At 44.1% G+C, this 14,552-nt stretch overlaps 1 protein-coding gene across 5 annotated transcripts in view; it reads right to left on the bottom strand.

The window, feature by feature from the left end:
* Window positions 1-14,552, bottom strand: part of SENP2 (SUMO specific peptidase 2) — a 36,723-nt gene that overhangs the window by 2,603 nt on the left and 19,568 nt on the right. For all 5 annotated transcript variants that reach the window (XM_014604608.3, XM_006263935.3, XM_014604609.2 and 2 more), the window contains 9 exons: window positions 14,289-14,392; window positions 13,407-13,504; window positions 10,687-10,744; window positions 8,777-8,840; window positions 7,737-7,886; window positions 5,044-5,175; window positions 4,625-4,828; window positions 4,419-4,498; window positions 603-687 (listed from right to left, as the gene is read on the bottom strand). In XM_014604608.3, coding sequence (XP_014460094.1) covers window positions 603-687; window positions 4,419-4,498; window positions 4,625-4,828; window positions 5,044-5,175; window positions 7,737-7,886; window positions 8,777-8,840; window positions 10,687-10,744; window positions 13,407-13,504; window positions 14,289-14,392 — 975 coding nt within the window. The remainder of the gene's footprint in view (window positions 1-602; window positions 688-4,418; window positions 4,499-4,624; window positions 4,829-5,043; window positions 5,176-7,736; window positions 7,887-8,776; window positions 8,841-10,686; window positions 10,745-13,406; window positions 13,505-14,288; window positions 14,393-14,552) is intronic.

Genomic DNA, 14,552 nt, shown 5'->3' with positions numbered 1-14,552 from the left:
AACCCCAGGCTTCAACTTGCTAGTGCAGGTGGTCTGAAGCTGACAAGCAGCTGATTGTGGACCCCAGCCCTTGACCATAGCAGGCCTAGTTCAAGTCCCCAGCAGTCTCAGAGTTGGAGCAGACAAAATCAGCTGATTGTCAGCCCCAGCTGCACAGCCCCACCTCTCAAGCTGTTCAGGCTGAGGCTGATAGTCAGAAGACTGTCAAAACCTTGCTTCAGCAACTTTGGCCAAACTGCCACACAAAGGATCCATTCCAGATCCCTATACAGTCTCGGCCCCAGCTGACTGTCAGTCCCGGCCATATGTTATGTTTTAAGCCACCGTGAAAACCTGATGTCAAAATGTTCTGCATTATTTCTGACTCATCTCCCATTTTATGGCACCTTCTGAGGTGCACGTGTAACACACAGCCCACGTACACAGCAATTAATACATTAAAATCATGGCATAGATGCAGTGTGTAGAGAGGGGACACAGAAAACCACATCCTGTATAGAAATTGACTGTTTCAGCAAGTGGCACTCTCTCCGCACACAGCCCATAAACTTGCCTCTGACCCTTCAAACCAAGACATGTATGCGCAAATATTGCCGACGTACATGCGATTTCATGCTGTAGAGAGTCCACTCCGAAGAACAAATATCTACATTCCTTTTGGTCTTACTTTCTTCCAGCAGATATTGACTATGCAAAAAAAAGAGTGAAAGTGTCAGGCATCTTCATGTTTTAAGCCAACAGTCTGTACAGTTATTGGACTCTCTAAAAATTATATGCCAACGGTTACAAATACAATGAAGAATGTGGTATTGTGTCAAAGGTAACTCCTTCTGTGCCTAAAACTACATAATATTACATGTGATTTTAGATCCCAAGTTAGTATGAGCTTATCTACAAGGCTTGTGCATTAAACTCTCTCTCTCTGATCAAAGCCATCAAGAAAGCCAAGCATACAAGATGTGGTCATTATTCTGAAGCCCTTGTAGATCCTTTCCTCAGAAATCATTTTCCAGTTTGCAAGTGGAGAAGGAATTACAGGTGGCTTTTTTTTTTTTTTTAAAAAAAAACACAGTTTAAAAGACAGTAACTATTACAGGTTCAGTAGAAGAATGAATGGCAAAACAGTTTGCTTTGGAAGCAGTTTGCTGGGAACAAGAGGAGGAAGGGGAAGAGGAACCAGGCACCAAATCCTGCTCTGGGAAGGTAGGTGAGCCAGGGTTGCCTATGTGCTTGGCTTGCTGGGGGCTGTTTGGTGGGTTTGTGTGTTTGAGTATGTGCTCCGAGCAGCTGACTGGACTGACTGCTGATTGACTGCCGCCTGGGTGTGACAGAGGGCTCTAACAAAGGGGCCTAGCTAGTCCAGGCCCAGGGCAGGTATATAAAGGAGTCAATCCAAGCAACCAGGAATAAGCAGCAGCAAACAAGACAGTTTGCAAGCAGTTTGCCAGTCAGTTCACATGTCAGTTTGTGGCCCCGCTTTTTGAAAGAGCCTGAAAGGGAAGATTTAAAAACAAAAAACAAAACAAAACAAAAACAAAACAAAAAAAAAACCCACATAATTAGGACTGACTGCTACATAGTTTTATTTTAGCAGCTAAAACTCAGCAGTCAGACCAAGACTTAAGCCCCTTGCTTAGCTAGCGTGAGGGGGAGTTTGCTTTGAAACTCTTTCATTCCTTCACTGGAAGCTTGCTGAGAGGAAAGAGGTTGCAGGGAAAACGGAACCCTTCAGATCAAGGAGCAACAAACAGGCCAGCTACAAAGGAATTTGCCACGGAAGGTCTGTTGGAAAGAGGCATGAAGTTAGAGGCAGCAGATCAGAAGACAGAGACATGGCTGGAGGACGTTGCAATCCCACAGCCACTGCCACTTCCAACTCTTCCTCTCTTCCGAGGTGCCTGTCCAGGCAGGAGCATACACCACTGAGGCTTCCGCTCAGGTCCTGGTCTGGTGCTGTGCAGAATGCTGCTTGCAGATTCCTTCCAGTGTCAGCCAGGTGGGGAAGTGCCTGCAATGTGAGTGATGTCTTCTGGTGGTGTCCCTCAGGAAGAAGGCAAGAGGGCTATAGGAGGAGGTAGCAAGGCTCCAAAGCATCCTCCGCCATGATGATTTCATCGTTTTGATGTTGGAGGAAACCTCTAGGACTGTGGAGGAAGGATTGCCAGAGGCGGTGCTAGAGAAGGAAGAGGGCACGGAGCCCAGGAAGGTAAGAGCTTGTATCTTTTGGCAACAAAAAGTCATCATCCCCATGTGCAGTGGTTTGCCTAGAGAACAGATATGAAGCACTAGCTACAGAGGCAGGGGCGCACATTCCATGGGTGAAACAGGCCATGTCAGGAATCCCCAAGGTGGGGAGGGCCAAGGCAGCTGCCACGAAGAGGAAGTGATGGGTGTAGGTGGTTGGAGACTCCCTTCTGTGGGGGACAGAAGGATCCGTCTGCCAGCCTGACCTGTTCTCCTGGGAGGTCTGCTGCTTGCCTGGAGCCTGGATCCAAGATGTCACGGAAGGATTGAGACTCAGCCACGGGCAGCTCCCATGCTACTACCACGTGCTGCTCATCCATGTGGTGGTGCACACATGAATGAGCAGCATGGGGTATTGATACAGCTAAGGGTGACCCAGAGCAAATCAAGAAGCACTGGGCAGCACAGTTTGGGAAGAAGGTGAACAGCCCTCAGTGTGAAAGACCAGGTTAGGGACTATTTAGAAAAAATGGATGTGTACAAGTCTGTGGGGCCAAATAACAGTCTGCGTGGATTCACCAAAGGCAAGTCATGCCTGATCAACCCGACTGCCTTCTATGAGGAGATAACTGGCTCTGTGGATGCAAGAAAAGCAGTGGACTTTAGTAAGGCTTCTGATAAAGTCTCCCACAACATTCTTGCAAACAAGCTGAGGAGTTATGGGTTGGATAAATGTACTGTAAGGTGGATAGAAAGCTGGCTAGATTGTCAGGCTCAATGGGTAGTAATCAACGGCTTAATGTCTAGCTGGCAGCCAGTATCAAGTGGAGTGCCCCAGCAGTCGGTCCTGGGGCTAGTTTTGCTCAATACCTTCATTAGAATCTGGAAGATGGCATACAGCACACCCTCAGTAAGTCTGCAGATGACACCAAGCTGGGGGGGAATAGTAGATTTGCCGGGGGCGTAGGGCTAGGATCCAGAGTGACCTAGATGAATTGGAGGATTGGACCAAAAGAAATCTCACAAGGTTCAACAAGGACAAGTGCAAAGTCCTGCACTTAGGATGGAACAATCCCATGCACCGGTACAGGCCTGGGACCAACTAGCTAAGCAGCAACTCGGAAGAAAAGGACCTCAAGGTTACAGTGGTCAATAAGCTGAATACAAGTCAGCAGTGTGCCTTTGTTGCCAAGAAGGCTAAAGGCATACTGGGCTCCATTAGTAGGAGCATTGCCAGCAGACCTAGGGAAGTGATTATTCCACTCTATTCTGCACTGGGGAGGCCACATCTAGAGTACTGTATTCAGTTTTGGGCCCCTGACTATGTAGAGGGGATGTGAACATGTTGGAGAGAGTCCAGTGGAGGGCAACAAAAATGGTTCAAGAGCTGGAGCACATGACTTCCGAGGAGAGGCTGAGGGAACTGGGCTTATTTAGTTTGCAGAAGAGAAGACTGAGGTGGTATTTGATAGCAGCCTTCAGCTACCATAAGGGGGGTTCCAAAGAGGATGGAGCTGGACTGTTCTCAGTGGTGGCAGATGACAGAAGAAGGAGCAACTGTCTCAAATTGTAGCAAGGGAAGTTTAGGTTAGATATTAGGAAACTCTCTCTCTCTAGGAGGGTAGTAAAACACTGGAACAAGTTACCTAGAGAGGTGGTGGAATCTCCATCCTTGGACGTTTTTAAGGCCCAGCTTAAAGTCCTGGCTGGAATGATCTAGTTGGGGCTGGTTCTGCTTTGAGCAGGGGGTTGGACTAGACATTACCTCCTGAGGTCCCTTCCAACCCTCATTTTCTATGATTCTAACTACAATGTTCATTCAGCAAACTAAAGTGCATAGTAACTTGTCATGCATCATATATCAGAGTTTGTGTACTATGCTGTTAATTTTTGTTTAATGAGGTTTGGCAGGTTACTTTCAAAGAGTGCTAAGAACAAGAGTGGGTGAAGGTATTTGTATAGCTGGCCCAAAAGGGTGCAAGTGAAGTACATTACCTCAAATACTTCTACAGAATTAAAGTTCTTTTAAACAACTTAAACCTTCTCATGGGATCTCAACTATAACATCAATTTTATCATATGCTGGCAATGAACACACTGGGAATGGAGGTTTCTGTTATGCAAGCACAAGTCTTGTGCTAATAAAAAAATCCCGTTCTAGCTAACAATTCCAGAAAAATCCTCCTCCTAGGAGGGAAGTATATAAATATGCATTCAAGGAAGCATTTACTCACCGCAAAGTTTCACATATCTTGTAGCCATTTTGACCCATTGAGTCAAAATATTTAATGTTCTTTCTTCTGACATCTATCACCTGTTATGGAAGGACAGGAATTGGGGGGAGGAGGGGAAAACCCAACAGTGAGCCATATCAGACCAAAAACTAAAGCTGTTTTTAGCTTTTCTCTTCCAGTTCAAAGGAAGGGCCAGTTTGACTCACCACTAATCCCCAGTGCACCTGGAGGTGAATTGGCACCAAGATGAGGTCCTTACTGAAGATGTCCACACCTTTCGTCCATCTTCTTACTGCTTGGTAACCTCCAGAAGTTAATTTGGGATAGAAAAAAGTGCTGAAAGCATGAAGCACTGGCAACCCCTGCTTGTTATTTCTCTCCACCAGAAGATTCATGTAGAAATTGATCACCTGTATAGAAGGGAAATTTTAGAAGGGAGGGGAAGAAAAAAAAAAAAAAAAAAGAGAGAGAGTCATGCTGGATTTCCTGTCTACTCAAATTCACACCTTCCTGCTGGATTAAGGCAAGAATCAGAAAACAGCCCTGTAAACAAGTTAGAATGGAGTTTGTGGCATACTAATTAATTTACGTACAAACAGACCAATTCCCATTAGATCAGTTTTACCTCGTCGTTGAGCCACTGATGGTTTCTTAGAGTTTGGATGTCCCCACGAGTGACCTTTAATTTAAAAGCACTGCTCAGGATCTCATTCTGCTGGCCACGGCCAAGTGCATTCATGATCTCTCTCTCCATGTCCTGAAACAAGCAATTCCACAGTAACTAGTGATGCCAAATTGAGCAGACCAGGTAGCAAAGCACAGTAAACCAGGAAACACCTGGTCATAGGGCAGTGCTGGAGACAGGATACTAGCTAGTGCTGTTTATCAGGGCTGATGGTCACTAGCAGTGGCAATTTTCTGCCAAGGTGTATTCATCTGGTCCTTAGCCACTGAACAATATTCTGTATTTCACAGTTACTGGGCATGTCTACACCTGTATTAATGCACTTTTCCTAATGCACATTAGCAAAACCACACTTTTTTAGCCTATTGTACTGTGCATTAGCATATTTGCATGGTTTTTAATGCAACACTTTAATGCGCAGTAAAACAGGCTACTGCACATTAAAGTAAATGTGTAGCTGCCACATTTGGACTATTTTAAAGTTGCTTCAGTCTCTTGGATCAGCCAATACTCTCTCCATGAGCCAGAGCCCAGATACTGTCACGCGGACTTTTTAGTTTAGAAGTTGGTTCTCAAAGACTGAGAATTATAAGAGTGCAAGAGGTTTCACAGAAATAGTTCCATAAAGTCTAAATGCAGCACTACCTGCATTTTGGACTATCCTATTTCCACTCATACACAAGTACCCTGAATGAGCAGGAAGAAAAAAGTTATGCAGCATATACACATCAGCAAATGCAACGGAGCACATTTAAAAGGAGTATAGAGAACCATTCCCCCGGCAGTACTACAGCTGCTATGATCCAAGATCCAGAGCCAACCACAAAAAGCACTCGGTGCTAGCTAGTGGGAAAGTGAATTTGAAAGAAAGTCTAACTTGGTGATTTAAAAAATTTCCAACTTCTTGCAGGTATTTTTAAGCAGGGAGACAAATAGGGTAAGGATGACAGACAGAGAGAGACACATATGGTGGTCACAGTAGTGTGGTTTGGAAGAAATCTGGTTTCATTTTATGACCAGGTCACAAAACGCTTAGACACAGGAGCAGAGGCGACCTGAGCAGGGTGCAGGGCCCGGGGCAAATCAGCCAATGTGGGGCCCTGCCCCTGCTCTGATCCCACAGGCCCCAGACCTGAAGAAGCTGCTGCTGCCATTGGCAGCGGCAGGGAGCGAGTGGCTGGACACAGAGCCACCACTCCACCAGGCTCTGCACCACAGCTCCTCAGCCCAGCTCTGCGGGGCCCCCCAAAGGGCCCAGGGCGGTCACCCTGTTTTGCACCCCCAGGGACGGCCCTATGATGCAGGAGTAGAGGTGGATGTCGTTTTCTTGGATTTTAGGAAGGCCTTCAATACGGTATCTCATCCCACTCTCATAAATAAAGTGACTGTGGCTTACGTGTTGACACGGTCCAGTGGGTGGCAAAATTGGCTTGGGGGTCGCATCCAGAGTGGTAGTAGATGGGTCAGCATCAACCTGGAAGGATGTGGGTAGTGGGGTCCCACAGGGCTCGGTCCTTGGACCTGTACTCTTCAACGTCTTCATCAATGACTTGGATGTGGGCATGAAGTGTACTCTGTCCAAGTTTGAGGATGATACTAAATTGTGGGGTGAAGTGCACACTCCAGAGGGTAGGGAACGATTACAGACAGACCTGGATGGGTTGGAAGAGTGGGCAGAACACAATAGGATACAATACAACAAGGACAGATGCAGAGTGCTGCACCGAGGGCGTAAAAATATCCAGCACACCTACTGGCTGGGGAATAACCCTCTCAGCAGCACAGAAGCGGAGAGGGATCTCAAAGTCATAGTGGACTCCAAGATGAACATGAGCTGTCAGTGTGACAAAATCATAAGCAAAGCTAATCACACTTTATCATGCATCAGCAGATGCATGACAAATAGATCCAAGGAGGTGATACTTCCCCTCTATGCGACACTGGCCAGACCACAATTGAAGTACTGCGTCCAGCTTTGGGCGCCATACTTTAAGAAGGATGTGGATAACCTCAACAGGGTCCAGAGGAGGGCCACTCATATGGCTAAGGCTTTACAGGCCAAGCCCTATGCAGAGAGACTAAGGGACCTGAACCTCTTCAGCGTTCGCAAGAAAAGGCTCAGAGGTGATCTTGTGGCCACCTACAAATTCATTAGGGCAGCACAGTAAGGAATCGGAGATGCTCTGTTCACCAGGATGCCTCTTGGGGTAATAAGGAACAATGATCACAAACTAGCAGAGAGCAGATTTAGGCCAGACGTCAGGAAAAACTTCTTCACAGTAAGGGTGGCCAAAACTTGGAATGGGCTTCTAAAGGGAGGTGGTGCTCTCCCCTACCTTGGGTGTCTTTAAGAGAAGGCTGGATAGGCATCTGGCTGGGGTCATCTGACCCCAGCACACTTTTCTGCTCAGGAAGGGGGTTGGACTCTGTTGCGGTCCCTTCTGACCCTAGCATCTATAACTACCACATCCTATGCACCTGAAAGTTTACTCATCCTTGGTAGATGGACAGATATGAGCTCTTAACTGGACAGACTTCAAAAGAAACACAAGAATAACCAAAGAAAAAGCTGAATGATTCCATTGCTTTCAGGATTTTCTGATTCAGAAAGGCAAAGTGAAAGGGTCCAGTACCTCTGTGAGCTGTGGAAGGCGTTCTACAATCTTTTCCGAGCTTGGGTGTTTCTGTTCTTTTACTCCAAGTGTAGAGGGCCTACTGGATGAGGCAGAGCCCAGGCATAACCGAACTGACACCTCCTCTGAAAGGTCAGTGTCAGCACGTCTCTGTTGGGAGGAAGGAACCTTAGTAGCATGCATTTTGTTAGCATGTCATTGCCAATCTTGTTCGTATACAGAACAAAGTTTTCTGCAGTTACCCCCATGAGAAAATTCTACCCCCCTGCAGAGTTGAACATGCCACTGACTCCCCTGTGGAACAAAATAAAATATTCTTAGAATTGCAAGCATTTCTAATAGATTATTAATGCTAAAAATTTCAGTTGGTATTTATATGCAAAATATACCTTTGTATCAAAACTTAATTGTACTTGGGTTTTAGTTAACATGTTTGCCAAAAGCTACTTGGATCATCTGAAAATTTCTTTCAGATTTTACAAACAAATTTCCACAGGTAGCAATTACAATTTTTTACCAACAACTGTAAATAACAACATCCATGCTCCTCAAATAGAATGATTTACAAAATTGAAGCAAGTTAGAAATGCTGCAATCTGGAAAGAATCCTAGTAATTAGAAAAGAGCTCCTCCAATTTCTGAACTGGATGCTTCACTCTGGACTCAAGCGTGACCAGAGAAAGTAAGTGAGGACTGCTCCCTCCCAGGTGTTTGAAAAATGGCCTGTTGTACCACTGGCCTATTACAGGGCTGTGATACAAGTTCCACAGAATTGCACATTTTAAAAGTTATAACCAATTAGCTTCTGAGAAGAAAAGAACAGAAAGTAGGTCAGTCACATGACCCTACTAGGAAGCTTAGATTGTAAGGGTGTTCCTCTTTCTATACATGCTATTCAAGCGACCACACTCCTACAAAGGCCACACACCACAGGTACAAGCATGGCTGTTCTGGTCAGGAAGAGCAAGATATAAACTGTTTTCAATCCTAGTTACAAGATACAAATTCACCAAAGGGTGGGGGTGGAAATCCAAGCTTACCCCTCTGTTTGTTTGTCCAATTGTTGTGCCAGGTTCTTGAGGGTTTCTGGGGGGGGTCCGATATCTGGGACAGAGAAATGGGTCATGTTTCACACTCGATAGTTTGGGGCCAGAGGTTTGAGAGGAAGCTGCTATTATAGGGACCAACACAGCTAGTACCTCAGTAAAACTGCAGGAAATGCAAAAGTTAAGAGTTGTCCATCTTAAAGCCACAATACTCTGCTGATGTCAATAGGGAAGATGGAAAGAAAAGGTAAGTGGTTTCAACTTTCCTTCCATTTACAAAAATGAGGTACTACTGCTGTGTCTACAACACTAGGCCTAAGAACATACAGCTTGACCTTAGGACTAATCTTAAAAAGTTGAAGGCCACATGACCTGGTAGACTGTACAACTCCCTGTCTAAAAGGGGGATAACAATACCACCCTCCTTTACCCAGTACTTTGAGATCTATTGAGTTAAGTACTGCAAGAGGCAGTGTTATAACACAGGACTAGTTTTGATTGTCCTATATAAATAAATAAAAAATTCCCCCATGCAAACCACAAATATACCTAAAGGATCTGAATCCAGACAGCTTCACTACGCCAACCCCAAGACTGAGAGCACAGAGGAGGAAAATAACAGGTTGCTAGAAGATTTTTACTTGCCTTCTTTTGGGTAGTTAGGAAAGACTTCCCTTTGATATTCTTAACAGGGCAAGGAGTTACCCACTTGCAGAAGCTGAAGTTGTCAGCATATACACGCCAAAGAGAAACACATTCAAGAACACACACCTTGTGATCAAAATCAACCTTTCTCCAGTCTGACATGGGATCCCAAACTCATTACAAATAATGCAGATTCAATCTAGCATGGGTATACATAGACGTCTCAGAAGATTTACCAACTAGCTTCACTTCTATATGACTCAAGTGATTACTTTTTCTTCAAGGCAAGGAAAAATGCATTTCAGCTTTCTAAACCTAATCAGGAACAGCTGTACAACTGAAGACTTAACCTAACATTAATATATTTTGATAACTGTTGGGACTCAGTTGTACAAACAGTCCAAAAACTAGTTTGTGTCCCACAGGCTAGCTACTTCACAGTCTGCTGTAGCAAAGGACCAGCCAATGGACTGTCAGAGTGTCATAGTAAATGCTGCAGAGAACAGAAACAGCAAGGTTAAACCTTCCTTCCCTCCACTAACTGCTGCACACATAGGGAAGAATGAGACATTTCTTTTCCAAACCTAAAAGCTGCGATTGCCATGGGGTCTATAAAGCCAGGCTGCCTTCTACACCAACATCTACAACTACAACTAGCCTGATATCAGAACATCCAGCTTAGAGAAGCTTTTGAAGGGAGGGGAGAAAATGCTATTCTACCTTGTCAGAAAAGAAGCTTAACTCAAGTGTAATACTAGGGTAAGGTCCTCTTACAAAGGCAACAACTGTAACTCTTGCTTCGTCCAGGATTAAACTTGGGGCAGTATTGCTACATCTGTATCCTCCTTCTCACACAAGAAGGTAGCAGCTCCTGCCCTTTTGAAACCACTCCAAGAGGTCACGTCCACACTTTCGGGTGCATTCTCTACTGCAGGGGTGACCATCCTCTGGCAAGGATGCCACAAGTGTGGTAAGGCAGTTTGTGTACGATAAGCATAAGATCAGAGGGAACAGACAAGAGGCAGGAAGCAGAAAGCAAAGCAGTGAACTGTGCAGGGACTACAAAGAATCAAAAAGCAGAGCAGCAGATCAGGCAGGGGAAAAGGATTTAAGTGGTACTCTGGAAGGGTGCAGACCTAATTCAAGGCACTCCTGCCAAAAACGTTGGCCCTCAACTGCTCTAACCATCAAAGATTTCTTCTTTCTGGAAGGATTTTAGGAACTATGCACCTACAGTCAACATGCACAAGGTTTTGTACCTGATCATATCATTTCTTCGAGACCAGAGTGGGCTCCAAGTTTCAGTATCTCTGCTACCTGGATGGAAGGACAAGGAAGTGCAAACAGAAAAACAAAAGTCAATTTCCAAGTTAGTACCACTGTGGGAACAGCTAGTTCACAGGTTCAATCCGAGCCAAATGCTTACACAGGAATTAGATGCCACTCTGACCAAATGCTGCTGCCATGGTAACATTACAACAGCTCTTGCTCCATGGCATGTTTAGATAGTCTCCCTGTAGGGTAAAGCTATTGAATGATACTATACATCCTTGTGTTGTGAAGCATCTTCCATTACATGTTCTTAACCATTTTCAAAAGCTGGACACATTTTAATGAGTCTCCATTGGGAGTAAAAGGAAGGGCACCCACCACAACCGACTTTACCACCACCACTAGCGAGCATGACTGGGACAGTCCTGGATTATGTGCAGTTAGCTGCAAATGAAAGAGTAGCCTCATATCAAAATAAGTTTTCATTGGCTCAACTTCCCACAATAAGCGTCTTAAGTTGGATGTCAGGGGCATTTAAAACAAACACCACACATACTCAGGGAGGTGCAGGGGACACTTTAATTAGCGAGCCATGCTAATTAAAAGCACCCGAGCATCACGCATATCAGCATCCCCTGCACTGAAAAATGCCAGCGGGGGCGCTTTGAACTAAAGGTCATTGAATGAGCTTTAGTTCACAGTGCCCTGCCACCATTTTTCAGTGCAGGGCATGCTGATACACATGATGCTAGGGTCTGCTGGAGTGCATTAATTTCTGTGCTCCAGCAGATTTGATCAATAGAGTCTGCTCTGACATGCTAGATTTCCAGCACAGAGCCAGCTCCCTGCACATCTATTGGAGCCCCAGGTTTTCAACCTGCTAGAGGGGCAAGCAAGTAGGAAAATAGCTTAATAGAAACAAAGGTCAATTTCCCATTATTAAAAAAAAAGTGCAATTAATTGTTTTAGTGTTGTTAGCAGAATCTTGTAGCTATAATGGTCCAGGAAATGAGGCAAGGACTTTTGCATTTAATTTGAAAACTTGTCAAAGACTATGCCAGCCATGTAGTTGATCCAATTTAAAAAAGATATTGCCCACAAAAATTTGTTTTTGACAATTCTCCCATCATGAAGCATCCATAAATAGGATATATAACAAGACTTTTAAAGGCTACAATACATAAGGCCCATGTTTAGGCATTACTTTGACTTGGTGTACCCAAAGGGTTTAAACCTAGTATCAAATGGGTTCAGTGATAGAACTGAACTCTGTTCCAAAAGTATTATTTTCTTGACTTCAGCATAGAAACTATTTCTTTCCCCCACACCTACTCAAAAGTGAAATTCTCTATTCTCCTCACCATCTGATCTTGTGCATATTGTAGCAAGCCACCTCCAGGGTAGACCTTCCCAATACAAAACAAATGTTTTCTGCCCTCATCTTCCGTTTTATTTCCTAATCTGAACATAGTAACAGAACCCTATGGAAAAAACACTTTTTTCATTTTCCCCCCTATTTGTTTGGGAAATGCGTAATCCAAAATAGTTTGTATGAACAGCAACATATCCATATTTTCTTATGAGTTCATTCTTTAAAAGAAAACTTTAGTATATTATAAATGTTCTCATTAGTATGTCATTAACTTTTTTAATACATTTTAACAATCAGAGAGCTCCTCATACTTGGTTGATACAGATCGGAACTTTGAAAATTCCTCCTATGTTTGCATGCCACGTTCTAAAAGTAAGAGGGGGGTGGGGAGGGGAATGATTAACAGCTGTATATAAAAGTAGTCTTCAGGGAAGTATCAGTGTAACTTCCACAAAGGCAAGTACGAGTTTAGTTAATACATGACAGATGCATATAAATTGTTCTTTAAGGTGGGGAAAAAAAAAGTAATCTCAAATGTAGTAAAGCTATACATGTATAATGCACATCTTAACAAGTTAAAGAACTTAAAATTATCATGAAAAAATGCTTATATTTAGTACTTGAGCAGGTGGCTGGACTAGACTGCCTAAGATCCTCGCCAACCCTACTATTCTACGATACAAGCTGAACCTTTGCTTTGTCTGGACCCTCACAAAACGCAGCATTCCACTGACTTTAGCCAGATCTACATTTTACTGTTGCTGGCATGTAATGTTCATTAAGGGTAGGATTTAAATACTTTTACTCCAGCAGAAACCCACAGGTAGATAGCTGCTGTAGAAGACTATTTATTTTATTCAGGCATCAATTTACACCACTGTATGTTCTGGTGTAGTTTAAGGTACACCTACAAAAAACAGAAGGTTTACCAGTATAGTAAAACCAGCAAACCTTTTCTAGCACAGACTAGGGGTACGGACAAATGAAGCTGCAGTGAGGCAACAGCATGCAGGAATCTACCACAGAGCAACTGACAGGCAGAAACAGTCCAGCTGCCTGTTACGGTGAAAGCTAAAACAAGGCAGCTTGCCCCAAATGAAACAGCGCTAAGCTGCCTTACTTTAACTGTTACTTGCCCATGAGGTGAGAATAGGCAGATAGATGGTTACTGCACATCAAGCTGTTCTGTGGTATGTCACTCACTCACCAATTCCACCGTCTGTCAATATCCTACAAATATCCCATGGCTTTAGGATCAATTTCAGAGAAAAAAGCACCACTTGATTGCCTGTGTATTGCAATACAGAACTACTTCCAGAATACATACAGACTTACCGGTCCTTAGTGTCACAAATGGAGGCGCTCTTACTCCACGATAGTGTTCTTCCACACGGCCACCAGCCCTTAGTGGTTCCCTGGAGTAGGTTTGAGTACTTTTGCACAGCAAGAATCAGAAAAAGGAGAAAAGGCTGTCAGAACTTCCTCTGAAGGAACCCCAACACATGCTAGGGTAACCAGGACATGCACATTGTTTAAGCAAGCTGGAATCCCTTCCCACACAGCCCTGGGGTGCAGAACATTAGGCGCGACCACAGCACAAGCAACAGAAGTTGGTCCACCAGGATTAGGCTACTGATCCATTATTGGGGACTCCCCAGCACCAACAACCGTTTAACCCAGAAAAGAAAAAGGACTATGGAAGCAACAGCTGCAGTTGGAAACGCTTCAAAACACTGCTCATTTCCACCCCAAACTGGGCTGCAAATCTGCTCAACTGCCTAGTCTGGATGAAACCCACATCTTAGTTTTGATTTTACATTTTACTGCTCCTGTCTGAGGTTTGCAGGATTGAATCAAAGGGTAAGCATTTCCCTAACAGATGCAACAGAGGAGCAGAAGAGAAACTGAGAATAGAAAAACTCCCAAAGCTCATCCTTTGTACACCTCTGTCAAGTGTCCCTTGCTCAGTTATTTAAGCCTCTGTAATGGCCACAAAGCGGTTCCACTAGGATAACTGCATACCCTGCAGCAGATTCAGAAGCAGGCTCAGTGTTCAAGTCCTTTGACAATGTCCAGTTAACAGAACTCTGAACAACACTGATAAGTTGTTTCACCAAAACAGCTACAAGGTTCCCTGTAAAGAGATTGCTTTCCCTTTGCCTCTCCCAACAGAGAGATCTAATATTTTTCCCAGCAATAATAGTGATCAGTAATTACTTGTAGTGATTTGCAGCTACAGGAGTAGACTTGTTTCTAGGATATTTTTCCTTCACAAATTCCAACAGGAGCTTGTATTTTTCTTTCTCCTGTCTTTGGACACCCTAACAAAATGAAAAAAAAGCTAGGTTAAAAACTACTGCCAAGAACAAGTAGCAAAAATGTTAAAAGCAAATCAAACACATGAAACATACACGTTGCTAGAAATGCAGGTAATGTTTAGGTAAGGGTCTCTTTCAGCCAAAACAGTGCTCTGGCTGACTC

Source organism: Alligator mississippiensis, chromosome 7 (genome assembly GCF_030867095.1).
Source record: "Alligator mississippiensis isolate rAllMis1 chromosome 7, rAllMis1, whole genome shotgun sequence".
Lineage (NCBI taxonomy): Eukaryota > Metazoa > Chordata > Crocodylia > Alligatoridae > Alligator > Alligator mississippiensis.
The sequence above is the reverse complement of the archived record's forward strand: the minus strand, read 5'-3'. Positions and strand labels throughout refer to the sequence as shown.